The sequence below is a fragment of the Oryza sativa genome, chromosome 7, assembly GCF_034140825.1.
Source record: "Oryza sativa Japonica Group chromosome 7, ASM3414082v1".
In the NCBI taxonomy this organism is placed as follows: domain Eukaryota; kingdom Viridiplantae; phylum Streptophyta; class Magnoliopsida; order Poales; family Poaceae; genus Oryza; species Oryza sativa.
Window position 1 is genome coordinate 22801637 of NC_089041.1, and position 17594 is coordinate 22819230.

The 17594-nt window shown below is 44.9% G+C and overlaps 1 protein-coding gene and 1 pseudogene across 1 annotated transcript; one reads left to right on the plus strand and one right to left on the minus strand.

Moving 5' to 3' along the window:
• Positions 1–69: 69 nt before the first annotated feature.
• Positions 70–5709, minus strand: LOC4343612 (ADP-ribosylation factor GTPase-activating protein AGD5). The gene is made up of 11 exons (XM_015791776.3): positions 5381–5709; positions 4747–4805; positions 4193–4283; positions 3302–3356; positions 3109–3199; positions 2366–2561; positions 1527–1755; positions 1189–1367; positions 814–1083; positions 681–736; positions 70–540 (listed from the first exon to the last, which is right to left on the minus strand). Exons 1-11 carry the CDS (start codon positions 5429–5431, stop codon positions 387–389), a joined length of 1431 nt encoding a protein of 476 aa, XP_015647262.1. The 5' UTR covers positions 5432–5709; the 3' UTR covers positions 70–386.
• Positions 5710–8308: 2599 nt separating this feature from the next.
• Positions 8309–15647, plus strand: LOC136357449 (uncharacterized; annotated as a pseudogene).
• Positions 15648–17594: the final 1947 nt, after the last annotated feature.

The following is a 17594-nucleotide window of genomic DNA, read 5'->3' on the forward strand; positions in this document are numbered from 1 at the left end:
TTTGTGAATAACAAAATCCAAGTATGGTACAGTAGAAAATAATCGGCGTCACGTATTGTAACTATGTCATGAACAAAGAGAATAAAATAGTTGCATTATGCTCTTATAAATGTAAGTCCAACAAAGCCACAAGGCGTCCTCTATTCAAAGAGATCGGCATCATGAACAATATCGACTCTCTTCAGCTGTAGGAAACAACATATGCAATTAGCTGCTATATTCTTCCTCTTATTTGTCCAGGACAGCTACAAGGTGTCGTAATATCCACAAGAAGAAATGCTGCCTCATAAAAGAGTGTACAAGGCCCCCGGTTCCCCCTAATAAAATCTGCTGTGTCCATCGTTGCATACAGGCCCATTTGTTTAATTTCCAAGTATAGCAAGTGTTCATCGCTTGGAGAACAGTCCTTGAGTTAATGATGAAAAATCATATTCTTTGCCTGATTGAGAGGGGAGGGAAGAAGAGGTCGGGGATGTGCTCTTGTTAGCAGCTGCACTTGCGGCCCCATTTGCTGGGACAGATGAGCTAGTGTTGTATGCTCTGCATCAAAACAAAAGTAAGCATCAGAAAAGCTAAGCCATGATTTGTGACCTCAAAGCACATCTAAATTTCTTTCGCGACCAAGTAAGCTGTGGTATGAAGTTTTAATTGCCAAAAACTAGTCAAGCAATATTGCTTACCCAGGTGTACTAAAATTGAAATTCCCAAAAGAGAATTCCTGATTGTTGTTCGCAACCTGCCAAGTAACAAAGACATGAAAAGATGAACATACAGTAAAACACATATTTATACAGATGATCTAAAAGCCCTTACCTTGGTGGCACCATTCTGTGCTGCTACTGGAGCCAACCCAGGATTCTGATAAGCAAGATTTGTCCAGCTTTGTGAAGGCAAGCCTCCATTGGCAGGATTAGAACCATTACCATTTAGCAGACTGGCGTTCCCTGGAATCATTTGGGGTGCATTTCCAGCTTTAAGAGCAGCCATTAGTAAAGCTTGCTGCTGAGACAGAAGTGCAAGCTGCTGGGGGGTCATAAAAGCAAGTTGCTGCTGCTGGACAGCATATGGCGAAACCATACTGGACTGCAAAATACACGTATTTCTTCAGATAAACCATAGATGTGCTCTTTCTTTTAAATGACAGAGCCATTTCACAAAAGCATTAGTAAAAGTAATGCTGGCGCTGACCTTCTCAAACAGACTCATGATATCATTCTTCACATTTACTTGTGGGGCAGCTGGAGCTGAGGATACTGTCACAGCTGGTGAATCTTTAAACAAGTCCTCTATGCCTGATGTAGACTGGGGCTTACTTTCTACTGGCTTAGCAGAATCCTTTTTGTCTGAGCTAGGTACTGGCTCTGCAGCTGAACAATTGAGAAAGAGAACACAGGAGCCCAAATTAAAAGATACTCCACAGTATGCAAGTAAGGAATATGGTGAAGCACTCGCAGAACATTTCATAAAAAGATGCTCATATAACAAGAATAATTCCTCAATAGAAATGTTAAGTCATAATATCTTACACTGGAAGCCCTCCCATGCACTATCATCATTAGAAGATGACTCTGCTTCTTTCTCGGTTGTTCCATCCATTGATAACATGTTGAAGAGATCAGTTGCATAGTCAACCTTAGGAGGTGGTGCAACTGATGGCCTCTCAACCTTTGGTGGTGTTGCATTAGGAGGTGATTTCTCGGGTTGAGGAGGTGAAACCTTGGGAACTGATGGTTGTGCTTTTGGCTGATGTGGTGCCTGATTTCAATGCAGTTGACCAGTTGTACCAGATTAAAACTATTAGAAGCTAGTAATAAATTATTACACAACAAAATGCAGCAAGTATAAAATAAAACTTAATAATAACTTAAGTCTCCAAATTACTTGAAGTACTCAATGGATATTGTGCCAACTTTAACTTAACACTTATTAACCTAATGTGGAAAATATCACTGGTTGTAAGAATGTGTTTTCAATCATGTAAGCAAAGTGAAACCATTAATTATCATCAAGTTATCAAGGTCAGGCACAAGAAACAAAACTATAAACATGATCATCCATTAGCATGATACACGCTATCACATGATCATTCTCATTTTTCAGTTTGGAAATCTACAGTTTGTGCGCAAGGCATATAACACACACATATATGAAACTTATAGATCGTTCTCCATTTTCGATTAACTATTGAAGTGGCAGATAGTAATTAAGAACTACAATTTGGAATATATATAGCTCGGCTTCAAGAAAAGAGTGTCGATCCCTCAAGCTGTTTACATCTAAAGATGCTACTACCAAAGGCAAGTATCAATAAACTTAACTGATAATCAACACCTAGGAAAAGCTTGTCATAATCCAGTAGGATTACCTGGGTGGGCGTCCTAGAAACCACTGGAGCAATTTTGCTCACTGCAGCTGGTGAAGTGCGGTGTTGCTCAAATGAAGATCTTTGATTATGGCCACCCCTGTTAACACTAGTTTGTGACTCTGAGCTCTTCTCATCTCTAGCACCAGATGATGGTCTTGATGACCCATTCCTCGGTATCCATCTCTTGTCCTCGTATCTACATTTTAGACATAAGTTAATAACATTAGTCCAACACATTGTTCCAAAGGTTAGATCCATAAACACCCCTACAAATTACTCCCTCTGGTCATAAATGTTTGACACTTAGCACAAAGATTTGGTCAACCTTTTAAAATTCCAGCAACCAATTTTATATTAGGATAAGTTTATAAAATCCAATAAGTTTATGATATTATGACAGTACATTTCAAGTCAAATCTATCGATGGCCATTTTTTGTGTTTAAAACTAAGCATTTTAGAATTTTTTTTAATGGTCAGAATTTTAGAAATTTGACCAAATCTTGTCCTTAGAATTAAATATTTATAACCGGATGGAGCAACTGCCTTTTCATTCCCCCATTAATGAATGGTAAGTATTAAAAAGCAAAATTAAACCTTTATTTTGGTTTTGTATTTGTTTGCTTGCGCGGGGGGATGGGAGGCCTTGGATAGGCAGGTGATTTACATTGGTGTACTAGATTTATAGCAAGACAAATGGATTGTACTAGATTTATAGGTACTGAAAGTTGGAGAGGTTCATTACTTTGCACGGATGAAGTTCTCTATCCCAACCCTATCATAGTTAGGGGGCAGCTCCGCTTCCCAGTAGCTATTTGACTTTTCATTCCCCATTGCTGAAAGAAGTGAAGACGGGAATACAATCATCATTGAGAACTGCATTACCCCTTTGTTTGATGGCAAATATTAAAAATTTCTGGTCAGGGAGTAATACATACATTGAATAAATGCAACTTGCTCTGGCAGCCATGTATCCAGGGTAGCCGATCTTACCTGCGTCAGGGAAAAAAATGGTTCATTAAATAGACAAAAACCGCATGCTATTGATATAGATTTGAAGGCGAGGCCACATGAAAGAAAGAAATGCATCTCAAAGAATTAAACATAAAACAGATACATAGCTGTTTCACGTTCTCTGTTTGTAATATACACAAACAATTTGGTGCAATGATGACCAGTAAAAAATTGTGAGCACGAGTTCTCAAAGTACATGAAAAAGATAAGCCAGCCAGCTCAGAAGCTTCGAAGTCAAGGTTGTTGCAGAATCCAGATAGCTAAGCTTATTGGTTGATGACTATCTTTGCCACAACTACCAAAGGTGTGGTTTGCCACACAAAGTGTGGCCAACAAATCGTTGGCCACAAGTGTGGCAAAGTTAGGCACCAAATTGAGTGTACGACATGTGAAAAGAGCTAATAAAGTGTGGCATGTCACAGTTGTAACAAACCAGGCTCTAGGCTATTAAAGTGTAGCACGCCTAAGGTTTGGTATGGCAAACTCTGGTCACCAAACCAAACAGCCCGGTTTCGCATATGATGGATTGATGGCCATTCTACCATGTTGAATTTATGTTATGTTTATAATCTTATATAAACTTACATTAGCCAGGATGCAATGAACTGAAAGAAACAAGCATAATATACTTTGATACTATAAAAAAAATGACACTGATAGAGCAGCTACCAAATTTTCATGAAAAGTTGGTCATTCAAAGTACTCAAGTTGTGTTTCAAGCCAAATTTGTCAGAACTTGTATGAAGGAGAAAAAAAAAAGTGGGCATACTGAGTTCGAAAATAAACAGTTGAACTCATGCACATAATTCACTGACCTTAGATATATGTACCCCGAGGCTTCTATGAATTCCAGAACACTGCATGCATATAAAGATCCCAAGATTTACACTTGCCCATCGAGGACCCCTGAAAAATGGGGAAACAGTCAGTTGACAAGAACTATGGCACATGCAAGTGTCTACCTATCAGTTCTAACATTACATGCTCAGAGATGAATTTACAGGTAACATTAGACATGATGGAGAGGAGGTTTAACCAACTATACTGACTATATAAGTCAATAAATAGAACAGAAAATTTTCATTTCCAGGAATAGATGGTTAACATGTTGGATGCAACAAACCAGTGATGAAGCAATAAGAATAAATATCTTAAATAATTGCTTCTAGATTACTAGAGGCCCTCCAAATGCCATAGAACTTGCTCAACACAAATCAGCAAGCGGACAATGAATCAGAATGTTAACTTCTATAAAAAACAACGTCATCAAGTGAAAGTACTCTTAGCAGCAAAGCTAATGATAAAACATAAACTTGTATAATGCATCAATAGCCATCTTTTGGAGAACCAATTGCACAGGATCACTCACTTTGACTTGCAGTCTGCACATTCTCTATTCTCAGGCAGCCGCAGGAGGCCTTCCAATATCTGGAAATCAAGGACGAGCCATAAACATGGTAAATAAGACAGGGTACTTCATGAACAATACCTAATATTGTTGAGGCTTGAGCGGGTCATGAAAAAATCAAAATGGTAACAATATGTTGTAGCAACGAAGATAGCTAGGTTGCTTGTACAGTTGACTGCGAATTGTTTAACTTTTTATTGCCACGATTGAGAAGGATACCTACTATAAAATTACAAACAATTTTTCAAATAACGATTTCCACCAGTCGAACAATTCACAAAATCCATATAATCAAGCTTAAATTAGCAAAAGCGCCCGCTCCCCGATTCATAATAACGGCAAAACAAAGGAAGCGAATTCCGATCTGCGCCACGCTCTTCCTAACGCCACAAAAAGAGTTGCAAAGCAACCGCGCGCAATTCAGGAGCGGGGAGATCAGGAACCCACGAAATCGCGGATCCCAAATCTCCCTCACCTAACAACAAACGAAATCGCACGCCGAATCGACTCTGCCGTAGCTTTCCAACCCAAATCGAAAGGGCCAGCCTCCGATCCGAACAAATCGACATATAACGGAACGGGAGGATATACGAACCTTCTTGTGCTTGGCGTTGAGCTCCTTGGAGACGGAGGCCTTCTCGTTCATGGCTGCGCGCGCCCCCGAAATCCCTCGACCCCGAACGGAAACTCCTCCCGAATCCGGGGGCAAACCAGGCGCCGGACCAGGATTCGCCGTCTCCGGTGGGGGGCCTCGGGATCTCAGCCTCCCTTCCTCCCTTCCCCCCTCTCCTCCTCCTCCTCCTGATCTCGCCGCGTCGAGGGGAAGAGAGAGAGAGAGATGGGCAGCGAGGAGAGGGGAGGGATCTGTGCGTGCGTGCCCTCCCCGGCTTGACCTTCCTCGCTTCGCTTCTCCTCCCCTCCTCCCTCCGATTTCCTTTCCTTTTCCTTCTATATTTTTTTAATTAATTATTTAAAACAGTTTGGGTTTTTTTAAAAAAATAAATGTGTGGTGTGATAATGACGGCGCGTTGGGTTTGCTGGCCTAACCAATGCAGACCACGTTTTACTGGTGTTTTAACCCGTGATATTCTTTCGACCGGAGTAGTGATTAGCTGTAACTAATATTCTCGGTAGCCATCCAGCTTGTTCTCAATTTCTATTTGATGGTGAAAGGAATTATTAGGATATTGTGTATAGTTGCTATGCTGTCGAAATACCTAATGTTTGTTTTCTGTTCGTGACTATTGCACCAATATAATAAATAATAAATCATGGTGCTGTAGTTTTTACAATACAACAACAAACATAACATCACTATGAAAATTGCAAATGAATATTGTGATCGCCCGAAAAGTTTTCAACTGATCAAACAAGCTTCAAAACACAATACAATGACGTGATTTTTTATCTTATAGTCCCGTGTATGTTTTATTCAGTACAAAATAGATGCTTGGCTCTTTCAAGTTTTTTTTGTTCTTATACTCATCGTATTCAATAATTAATTGCACGTGGTTATTTTTGGAGGTCAGATAACAATATAAGTTATGTACGTTATCCCTCATTATATGTTCTGGAACAATATAAAAGAAAATAAAGGTTGAGATAAATATTATGAAGATCTTACATATATTGATCGTTTCTAATATAAGAATTTTACAAGATTTTTATGAGATTCATTTTATTTTTATTATAAAAAGAAGGCATGATCTGTAAAGGTTTTTGTCATGCTTTGTTAATGTTTAATTGCGCTTCAAACCGCTGTACGTCCCAAAATCAACTATTGTAAATATAGTAAATTTTATCTTATGTTTTTGTTATCATTCGTTGGCAACCACTCAAGATGAAAGGAGTAACTTGAGAGAAGAGAGTGAAAATGATTGAAGATGACAGGAACATACAGTAGTCCAAAGTGGGGACTCCATCTTGAATTGTCCAAAGCTGAAAGCAATTGATGAAGTGTGACCTGGAGTGGTGTACTATTGCCACTCTTTGATCAGCCGCATGTAATCACCCATGGCTTTGTTAGTCAACCATCCACTATGTATTCCCCTTTCCATTTTATTTCTAACCGACAAGATAGTGGTAATGATTTCCCTTTATTTTTCCCTTTTGGTTTATTTGGTCTTCCATGTAATGCATAAATGCATTTGATTAGTTGGAACCCATGTCAGTATGTTGCTTATGCATGATTGGTCAGGTGCAGTAGTTGGTCCTCCATTTGCCTTTTTTCTTTTGTTTGGCTTCCCATTAGTTTTGGTTTGGTGGACAGCTGTCGGATACTTGGGGTTAGAATTTTTCTTTTTAAGTTTAGAGGCTTATCTCATCAGAGTGATTGTCAGAAACTAACGATGATAAATTGACATTAATCCAAAGTCTGTGATGTCACGGGCTCAAACAGTGTCACTGCTATGTTTGGTTTCTTATTCCTTTCGCTTTGTGCCGACTGAAAACTGAACATTGGATTCGGTTCAGTTTTCAGGTGAAGAAAAGCACACATGATTTTCGGACAGGCCCATCTCCGTACATATTGAAAAATCTGAAATGAAACCGATGCATCCTCGCAAGAGCAATTCCGTTTTCACACATTTGCTTTCCTTTTTTTTCCGTTTATGTGCTATGGCCTCAAGTTTCACATATTCTTTGTTCTCTTGAAGCTGCTACGGTGTCAAAAGTTTTCTTGCCAATGCCGTCGACTACATCGTTTACTTTATAGCTGATAAGCCCAGAGAAAATAAACAAAAAAAAATTAAAATAATTTATGAGTAAAACTTGTATAGAAGTGTTTTCGTGACTTAAAAAGCCAATGCTAGAAAAGGAAAAAGTACACCGAAGGTCCTTCAACTTGTCATCGAGTTATAAAATCGTTCTTGGACCGCAAAACTAGATACAACGCATTCCTCAACTTACAAAACCAATACAAACTAGGTCCCTCGGCAGTTTTGACTCCGGTTTTATCCGACATAGCAACTGACTCAGTGTGGGACTCACGTGGGCCCCACACGTCAACCTCTTCTTCCCCTCCCATCTCCACCTTTCTTTCTCTCTCCTCTCCTTTCTCTTCTCTATATTGACCACAACCCGCTCGTCATGCCGCCCAAGGAGGTGGTGGCCGGCGGCGTTGCCGCTGTCAAGGGGTACATGGCCAGGTGGTGGCGCGACGCCCGCGCCGAGGCAGCGCCATCGCCGAGAGCCCCAAGGTGTCGACGCCCAAGGAGTGGCTGGTGTGCAGCGTGTTGTCGCTGGGCAGCTAGGTGTCTGACGTCACGAGGTACGGCATCGGGCAGGCGGCAGAGGAAGGAATTGCGCGGGCGGCGGGCGGCGGGCGGCAGGGGAGGAGCGGCATGCGGGCGGCAGGGGAGCAATTGGGCAAGGGGATAGCGCGGCGAGCTGTTGCCTATGGTGAGGACGCCGTTGAGGTCGGAGGGTGGCACGGAGGACAGCGGAGACGGGGTGCAAAGGACGGCGAGCAGGTTGGAGGGATGGCGCGGTGGCAGCGGATGTAGCGAGGGACGACAGCACGAAGATGGAGGAGACGGGGAAGAGGAAGAGGTGGTGCGCGACCTCCTCCTCCTCCTCCTCCTCGAACCCATCGCCATCGTCGTTGTCGTTCGCCACCGCTCTGCTTCGCGCCGTTGGCTTCGCGCGCCATCGCCTCGTAGGCCTGCCTGCTCCGCCCGCGACCGCCCCGCTCCGCGCCGCCGGCTTCGCGCGCTGCCGCTTTGCCCACTGTCGCCCCACTTCGCCTACCTGCTCTACCCGCCACCACCCCGCTGGCTTCGTGCCCCGTCATTTTACTCCGCCTGGCTTCTCCGCTCGTTGCCACCTCGCTCTACCCCGTCCACTGTCTCCCCATTCCACCTGCCTTCTCCGCCTACCGTTGCCCCACTCCATCCCACCGGCTTCGTGACGCGGATAGATACAGAGAAGAGAGGGGATGAGAGAGGAGAGGAGAGAAAAAGAAAGGTGGAGAGGGGAGGGGAAGAAGAGGCTAACTTGTGGGACACTAGGGCCCACGTGGGTCCCACGTTGAGTCAGCTGCTACGTCAGACAAAACTGGAGTCAAAACCGTCGAGAGACCTAATTTGCACTGGTTTTGTAAGTTGGGAGATACGTTGTATCTGGTTTTGCGGTTCAAGGATGATTTTGTAACTCGATGACAAGTTGAGGGACCTTTGGTGCACTTTTTCCGCTTGAAAATAAAATACGGGGAAAAAGTACACCGAAGGTCCCTCAACTTGTCATCGAGTTATAAAATCATCCCCCAACCGTAAAACCAGATATTGGGCGTCCCTTAACTAATCAAAACCGGTCACAATAGGTCCTTGTCACGCCGGCTCAAGGACAAGACCAGCTCAAGAAGTCTAACAGAGAGAGGCAGCCCTCGAGAAGGTTCCCTGCAAACGAGTGGACCCGGTAACTGTCACGGGGCCACTGTTAGAGAGTGAGTGAGACCTTGTAGTGCTGTGCTATTTGTAAAATCAAAGGTGTTTTTGATGATTATTCTGTGATGAACAATTGGGCATCGGAGATTATTGGTTTTGTTATTTGGAATTTATTCACGAAGTGGTTTTGGAGATGATTGGATTTCACAGGTGATCGCAGGATTCATTATTTCATGTGACCGGTCAGACCGGGCTCTGGTAGCCGGTCGGACCAGCGGTATGCGCGCGGTCAGACCAGCCAGCCCACGGTCTGACCGGCCGACACTGTGTCGGTTTCGGTTTCGGGTTGTTTGTTTGGATATCCGTGATTATTTCATGATTATGACTTCTAGATGGATACTATACATATGTAATACTGTTGTTTGCTACTAATGAGTCAAGTTGGAGATAGCTTGGTCTCGGAATATGGTTTCTTTGTTTGTTCCATGTGTAGGTGACTCGATGTCTCGGGAGAGTATTTGCGGTGATGGACCGGGAGTCGGCTTGGGGATAAGACGACGTCTGTGGTGATCAGAGATCATGCGGGATACTTAGGCTAGAGTTGATGCACGTGGTTGATGGAGATTCCATATGGCATACGATGAAGTTATTGTGTGCGTATGGGATGTGGAGTCAAATTTGGAAGGAGTCCAAATTTGGTACGATTGGTTATGTAATGTTTCTTTCTTCTACTAGAGGGTTTCCTAAGGTGTTTAGGACTCTTAGTATGAGTTTGGTTCGTGGCTTTAGGCTGCCTACCTCATGTATAAATAGAGGGGGAGCGTGAGGCTTCCCGGTATCGCTTTTGAGAGCAATTGAGTTGAGTTTTGAGTTAGAGTTTCGAGTTTAGTCGAAATTTTTGTAAGGAGTGCTGTTGGTGCACTTTGTAAACATAGAGAGAAGTAATAAAGTCGTCATCCACTTTAAGAGTTCTTCGATTTGTGTTTCACTGGGTTTCGGCGGTCTAACCGGCAACGCACCGGCGGTCAGACCGGCGGCATCGCGGCGGTCTGACCGGCGGGCACACGACGGTCAGACTGGCGGTGACAGGAGTCGACAGCAGGCGTTCTCGGCGGTTCGACCGATCAATCTACATCGGTCAGACCGACGTTCATCAAGCGGTCAGACCGACAGATCAATCTCGGTCTGACCGCGATCCATCGATTTCGAGGGTAACTTTTATTTCCGCTAAAAGTTTTCGGTTTTTGGGTATACCAACCATTCATCCCCCCTCTGGTTGGCTTAGTTCTTGTGATTCGATCCTACACTATTTAGGTCGGCAGGAGAGAGAGAGATTAACTTTGGAGCAATGTACAAACAACTTTCTCCAAAATCAATTCCAATCTCTCCTCCTCTTACTCTGAAACTCTCTGTTCTTTCTCTCTGTTCTTCCTCTCGACTCCGTTCTATCTCTTCCGCTATCTCCAAATCTCTCCAAAACAATTGAATCGCAGTTGAGAAAATCGAGTTCGTGACAATTTGGTATCAGAGCAACCAATCCTGGAGAAACCACGCTACACATCCCGGCTGCAACTTCAAGTGGAGGCGATGGAGAAGCAAAACGTGGATTTCAGCAAGGTGCTTGTCGAGATCCAGGAGTCGATGTTGGCGCTGAATCGAGCACAAGGCAAGACGCAGGCCACCGTCATCAAGATAGATCAAGGTGTGAATAATTGGAGGCCACAAGTGGAGGAAGTGATGCAGGAACTGCGCGAGGAGGTTGGCGAGCTCCGCCAGAAAGTGGACTTCCTCGGCAAGACGAAGATGGCTTCTCCATTGGCATCTTCCCCTCGAGTTCCGTTGACGGACGAGGAAAGGAAGGCGCCGCTGCTTTCCCACACCTCCGTCGCCGACGAAGTTGATGACCGCGGCGGAAGAAGCAGAGAAGTGGGCCTATGGCCACCGCTTTGCACAACATCACCGGGGTAGGGCATCAGGGATGGTCACCACCCTGATCCCAACTCCGGGCAAGGGTAAGTTCGAAGTTACTCCTGTTTCAATGAATTCTCTGGGAAATTTTGATTCGGGAGGTGGGAAATTTGATGGGGATCCTGATGAGAGACAGTATAATCACCGTGTGCCTAAGTTAGATTTTCCAAAATTTGATGGTTCGGATCCACAGGATTGGCGTATGCGTTGTGAGCACTACTTTGATGTGAACAACACATATCCAGGTCTATGGGTTCGAGTCGCCACCATTTACTTCATAGGACGAGCAGCATCATGGTTGAGATCTTCTAGAGCTCATGTGAGGTATCCTGTTTGGGAAGAGTTTAGTGCCACTATGTCCAGTAAATTTGATAAGGACCAACATGATTTACTCATTAGACAAATGGATCAAATTAGGCAGACAGGAACAGTTTGGGAGTTTTATGAGCATTTTGATGAGTTGATGAATCAGCTGTTGGCTTATGATCCTGAGGTTAATATGCGATACTTGATTCATCGTTTTACTGAGGGATTACATAGAGAAATCAGAAATGCTGTTTTGCTTCATCGTCCTCGCGATCTCGAGACTGCTCTGGCTATTGCGTCTTTACAGGAAGAGGTGCTGGAGGTGGTCCCGGAGTCTAATCACAGTAAACCCTTTCGGCGCTCGGATGGTGGAGTGCAACCGAAAAACAGTTCTGCTTTCAAGGGAGCATTTCCACTTCCTTTACCTCCAGGATCAGGAGGTGTGCGTGCTGATGATAAGAAACATCAGGATGGCCAACGTGCTACAGGACTATTGACAAGATGTCATCTATTAAGGCTCATCGTCGGGCTCAAGGGTTATGTTACATTTGTGCCGAAAAATGGTCACCTGCTCACAAATGTGCCACCACTGTGCAATTGCACGCAGTACAGGAGTTGTTTTCCTTGTTGCAAGATGGTGAACAATCTTCTTTGATGGATTCTAAAAATTTAGAGGAGCAATCTGGTCCGTCAGTTATGGCTGTGTCTGTTCAAGCAATTGTGGGGTCTGAATCTGGTGGAACCATGCGCTTGTTGGGGTGGGTTCAAGGTTTTGAAGTACTCATCTTAGTGGATTCAGGCAGTTCAACCAGTTTTGTCAGTTCTCAGATTGCTGCTTCTTTGGCTGGGGCTCAATGATTAGCTAAATCTGTTCAGGTCAAGGTGGCTAATGGTGAATTGTTGTCTTGTGACCAAGAGATTCCTGGTTGTGAATGGAGCTCTCAAGGGTACTTATTTTGTACCAATCTGAAGGTGATACCTCTGAGCAACTATGATATGATCCTCGGCATGGACTGGTTAATGCATCACAATCCCATGACGGTCGATTGGACCAGAAAGTCTTTGACTCTCGCGTGGAAGGGACAGACTATTTCATTACAAGGGATTACATCTCAGTTAGCCACTTGTTCCAGTGTCTCTGTTCAACAATTGAATGGGCTTATTTCTCGTTGTGCAATTTCAAATCTGGTGCAATTATGTTCTCTGTCAGTATCATCAACTTCAGAAATCATTCCTGAGGCAGTGCAAGTAGTGTTGCAGGAATTTGATTCTGTCTTTGCTGAACCTGAAGGTTTACCACCTGATCGACCGTATGACCACTCCATTCCATTGATTCCTAGGGCTCAACCAGTAAATGTGAGGCCATATCGTTATACTCCCACACAGAAGGATGAAATTGAATTACAAGTGAAAGAGATGCTTTCTAAAGGTATCATTCAGCCCAGCTATAGTCCATTCTTTTCCCCTGTTCTTTTGGTAAAAAAGAAGGATGGATCCTGGCACTTTTGTGTTGATTATCGCCATCTAAATGCTATAACAGTCAAAAATAACTATCCCTTGCCCGTTATTGATGAATTGTTGGATGAACTCAATGGAGCGCAGTGGTTCACTAAGCTTGATTTACGCTCTGGTTACCACCAAATTCGTATGCAAGTGCAAGATGAACATAAGACAGCTTTCAAGACACATAATGAACACTATGAATTTTGTGTGATTCCTTTTGGTTTAACCAGTGCACCAGCCACTTTTCAGGGCGTCATGAACAGCATTCTGCACCCTTGGCTTCGCCGCTTTGTGTTAGTCTTTGTGGATGACATTTTGATTTATAGTTCTACTCTTGAGGAGCATATTCAACACTTGAGAACTGTGTTCCAGGTTTTGCTTAAGCATCAGCTCAAGGTGAAACGTAGCAAGTGTTCTTTTGGCCAGCAACGCCTTGCTTACTTGGGCCATATTATTTCTCCTAATGGTGTGTCCACTGATGAGGATAAAATTCAGGCTGTCAGGGATTGGCCAGTTCCTACCTCAGTCAAAGAATTGCACTTCTTAGGATTAGCTGGCTACTATCGCAAATTTGTAAGACATTATGGAATCATCAGTAAGCCTTTAACTAATTTGTTGAGAAAGGGGCAGCTCTTTGTATGAACAGTTGACTCTGAAACTGCATTTCAGTCATTAAAGCAGCTCTTATCTCAGCTCCTGTCTTGGCCATGCCTAATTTCAATCTACCTTTTGTGGTGGAAACGGATGCATCTGACAAAGGAATTGGTGCAGTCCTAATGCAACAGAATCACCCGGTGGCTTTTCTCAGTCGAGCTTTGGGATCTCGTCATCAAGGCTTGTCCACCTATGAAAAGGAGAGTTTGGCTATAATTCTTGCCATTGAGCACTGGAGCTCTTACTTACAACATGCTGAATTTTTCATTAAGACAGATCATCGGAGTCTATCCTTCTTAGATGATCAGAGACTTACTACACCGTGGCAACATAAGGCTCTTACCAAGCTTTTGGGTTTACGTTACAAGATCATTTACAGGAAGGGTGTTGATAATCGGGCGGCCGATGCTCTGTCTAGGTGCCAATCTTCTGACACCATTGTTTTATCTGCTCTGTCCGTGGCCATTCCAGCATGGATGCAGGAGGTAAGGGATGGTTATGTTCAGGATCCCGATTCTCGCAGTAAAGTTCAGACTCTTAGTATCAGCGCTCATGATGTGCCTGATTACACTCTGAAGGATGGCATACTGTATTTCAAGCAGCGTATGTGGATTGGTCATAATATTTCCCTTCAGCAGAAGATCTTAGCCAATCTTCATACTGCTGCAGTGGGTGGTCACTCTGGTATTCACGTTAATTATCAGCATATTAAGCAACTGTTTGCTTGGCCAGGGTTGCGCTCGAGTGTGGTCCAATTTGTGCAAGCCTGTTCGATCTGTCAAAAGGCGAAATCTGAACATGTCAAATATCCTGGTATGTTGCAACCTTTACTAGTGCCTGAACATGCTTGGCAAGTGGTCTCGTTGGACTTTATTGAAGGTTTACCACGCTCATCTTCGTTTAACTGCATTTTGGTGGTCGTTGACAAATTTTCCAAATACAGCCACTTTGTGCCTTTGTCTCATCCTTTCACGGCCTTGGACGTCACTGAAGCCTATATGCAATTCATTCATCGTCTGCACGGATTGCCTCAGTCCCTTATCTCCGATCGTGATCGCATTTTCACTAGCACATTGTGGACAACTCTGTTTCGTTTGGCTGGTACACAGTTGCGCATGAGTTCATCTTATCACCCTCAAACGGATGGACAGACGGAACGTGTCAACCAGTGTTTGGAAACCTTTCTTCGCTGCTTTGTTCACGCCTGTCCCTCTCAGTGGAGTAGATGGTTGGCTCTCGCAGAGTACTGGTACAATACTTCATTCCATTCTGCTTTGGGCACAACTCCGTTTGAGGTATTATATGGTCATAAGCCTCGCTATTTTGGGTTGTCAGCTACTGCAGCTTGTCAGTCTTCTGAGCTTCAGGAGTGGCTACATGAACGCGAGAAAATGCAAGTACTGATTTGTGAGCATTTGTTGCGCGCTCAATCCAGGATGAAATTTCAGGCTGATCATCACCGGTCGGAGCGCTCTTTTGCTGTGGGCGACTGGGTTTCTCTCAAACTACAACCCTTCGTCCAGCAATCGGTAGTGACCCGCACAAATCGCAAACTTTCGTTTCGCTTTTATGGTCCTTTTCAGGTTCTAGCTCGTGTGGGAGAGGTGGCTTATCGCTTGGATTTACCAGCGTCAAGTCTGATTCATCCTGTCATTCACGTTTCTCAACTGAAGAAAGCGCTGGCACCTACTGAAACGGTTCAACTTGTTTTGCCTGTACTTCATCCGACAACTGATGCTGAAGCTGAACCTGCTCACATTTTGGATCGTCGCATTATTCGCAATGGCTCTAAGATGGTTGAACAAGTGTTGATTCAGTGGTCTGGGGAAGAACCAACAGCTGTTACTTGGGAAAATCTGCAAGAACTGCGCCATCGTTTTCCTCACCATGAAGCTTGGGGACAAGCTTCGTTTCAAGGAAGGGGGAATGTCACGCCGGCTCAAGGACAAGACCAGCTCAGGAAGTCTAACAGAGAGAGGCAGCCCTCGAGAAGGTTCCCTGCAAGCGAGTGGACCTGGTAACTGTCACGGGGCCACTGTCAGAGAGTGAGTGAGACCTTGTAGTGATGTGCTATTTAGGTCGGCGGGAGAGAGAGAGAGAGAGAGAGATTAACTTTGGAGCAATGTACAAACAACTTTCCCCCAAAATCAATTCCAATCTCTCCTCCAGTTACTCTGAAACTCTCTGTTCTTCCTCTCCGTTCTTCCTCTCGATTCCGTTCTATCTCTTCCGCTATCTCCAAATCTCTCCAAAACGATTGAATCGCAGTTGAGAAAATCGAGTTCGTGACAGTCCTTCGGTGGTTTTGGCCCCGGTTTTGTCCTACGTGGCAGCTGAGTCAGCGTGGGACCCAGGTGGGCCCCACATGTCAGGATGCCACGTCAATCTCTCTCCCTTCCTCCTCTCTCTCTTCTCTTCTCCTCACCCGACGCCACGAGAAGGGCAGCGCCGCGACGGTGGCCGGTGGCGGTGATGGCAGCATGGCGGCGGAGAAGCAGCGCACGGGCGGCTAGGGAGCATATGAGGGAAGAGGTGGTGCGCGTCCTCCCCCTCAAATCCACCGTCGTCGTCTTCGGCGGCGGCGACCGCCATGGCGGTGGGAAGCAGATGGGGAAGCTGGAGCGGCGACCGCGGCGGGAGTGGAGCTCGGTGGAGGAGGCACGATGATGACGGCGGAGGGAGTTGGGGCGCCGAAGCTGTGGAGATCGGCGGCGACGGCGCATTGTCGCCCCACTCTACCCGCCGATAGTCGCCCCACTCTGCCCGTCGGCTCCGCCCACCACTGTCGCGCTCCGTGCCACCGACTTCGCGCGCTGCCACTCCGCCTCGTCATCACCCCACTCCACCCGCTGCCGCTCCACCTCGGGGTCGCCCCACTCCGCTCGCCACCGAGCACGCGCGCCCGAGGATGGAGGGGAGGGTCTCGACGCCGAGGTGCCCTATCGTCCTCGCTCTCCCCTCGCAGTGTTCCTGCCGCCGACGCCCTCTCCTTCTCCCGCCTCGCCGCTACTGCCATCCCTGCGTCACCGGCCGCTAGCTCCTCCTCTCGGCGTGGCAGAAGGGAGAATCCGACCTCGGCGCGGCGGCCTCCCCTCCAGCGTCACAGCCTCCACGTCGCCGCCTCGTGTTAACGACCAAATTTGGTAATATCAGTATCGGAGAAGAAGATTAGATCGAAGCGGAATCAAAGATGAGGATTGTCGCGGAAACAGAGTAAGAATCGGCTGGAGTCCGAATTGGCTACGATCGAGATCGGCTAAGTCCGAGTCAGACTGGGTTAGGTGATACAGCCGATTCCGACAATACGACTTGGTGTACGACATTGGGTCGAGTTGATATGCTTCAAGATGATTGCCACGCATGGATAGAGTCCTGAGAATGCAATTGTATCTATTAGTTAGGATGTTTTATGTAAATTCCTTAGAGATATGTTTGGGAAAAAGTCTGCCGCAAAGACTTATGGTATCTTAGAGTTTGTTAGGGATAAGAGTCATGTCCGATATGGACATGTTGTGTAATTCTCGGGTATAAATAGACCCCGAGCCCTATGTAATCAATTTAACACACACGTTCAATACAATCTCGACGCATCGCCATCCTTTTTGCTTTAGTTTTATTTCGACGAGTTCTTGCTTTCAGGTTGAGCTGCATCGGTTTCGATCTTCAACAAGAGGTAAAACTTGTTATGACGGCTTACGTTCTCGGGATTAGTGCTTCCATCTTTATGATACTCTAATCTTGTTTATGTAATTCGTCGAGTTATCATATATCTTATATAATCTCTGACAATATCGCTATCTAACCTACAATCGGCTAACATCTATCAATAGAGGGCAGCCGATTAGGTTAAATATCGATGTTGGCTTAGATTATATATGATATCCACCACTCTATGAAACTTCCAATGGCTTGATTGTCTAGATATTGTCCTTCTTTTTATACTTATAGCTGCATCAATTGAGTTTGATCTTATGAGTCGTGATTAGAATCTCAATC

Excerpts from the sequence above, each read along its gene's own strand:
- LOC4343612 (XM_015791776.3), bottom strand. The coding sequence starts at position 5,431 with ATGAACGAGAAGGCCTCCGTCTCCAAGGAGCTCAACGCCAAGCACAAG. Across the intron at positions 4,284-4,746 it reads TGTGCAGACTGCAAGTCAAA|GGGTCCTCGATGGGCAAGTG; the intron begins GTGAGTGATCCT and ends CCCATTTTTCAG. Across the intron at positions 1,368-1,526 it reads TGCATGGGAGGGCTTCCAGT|CTGCAGAGCCAGTACCTAGC; the intron begins GTAAGATATTAT and ends TCAATTGTTCAG.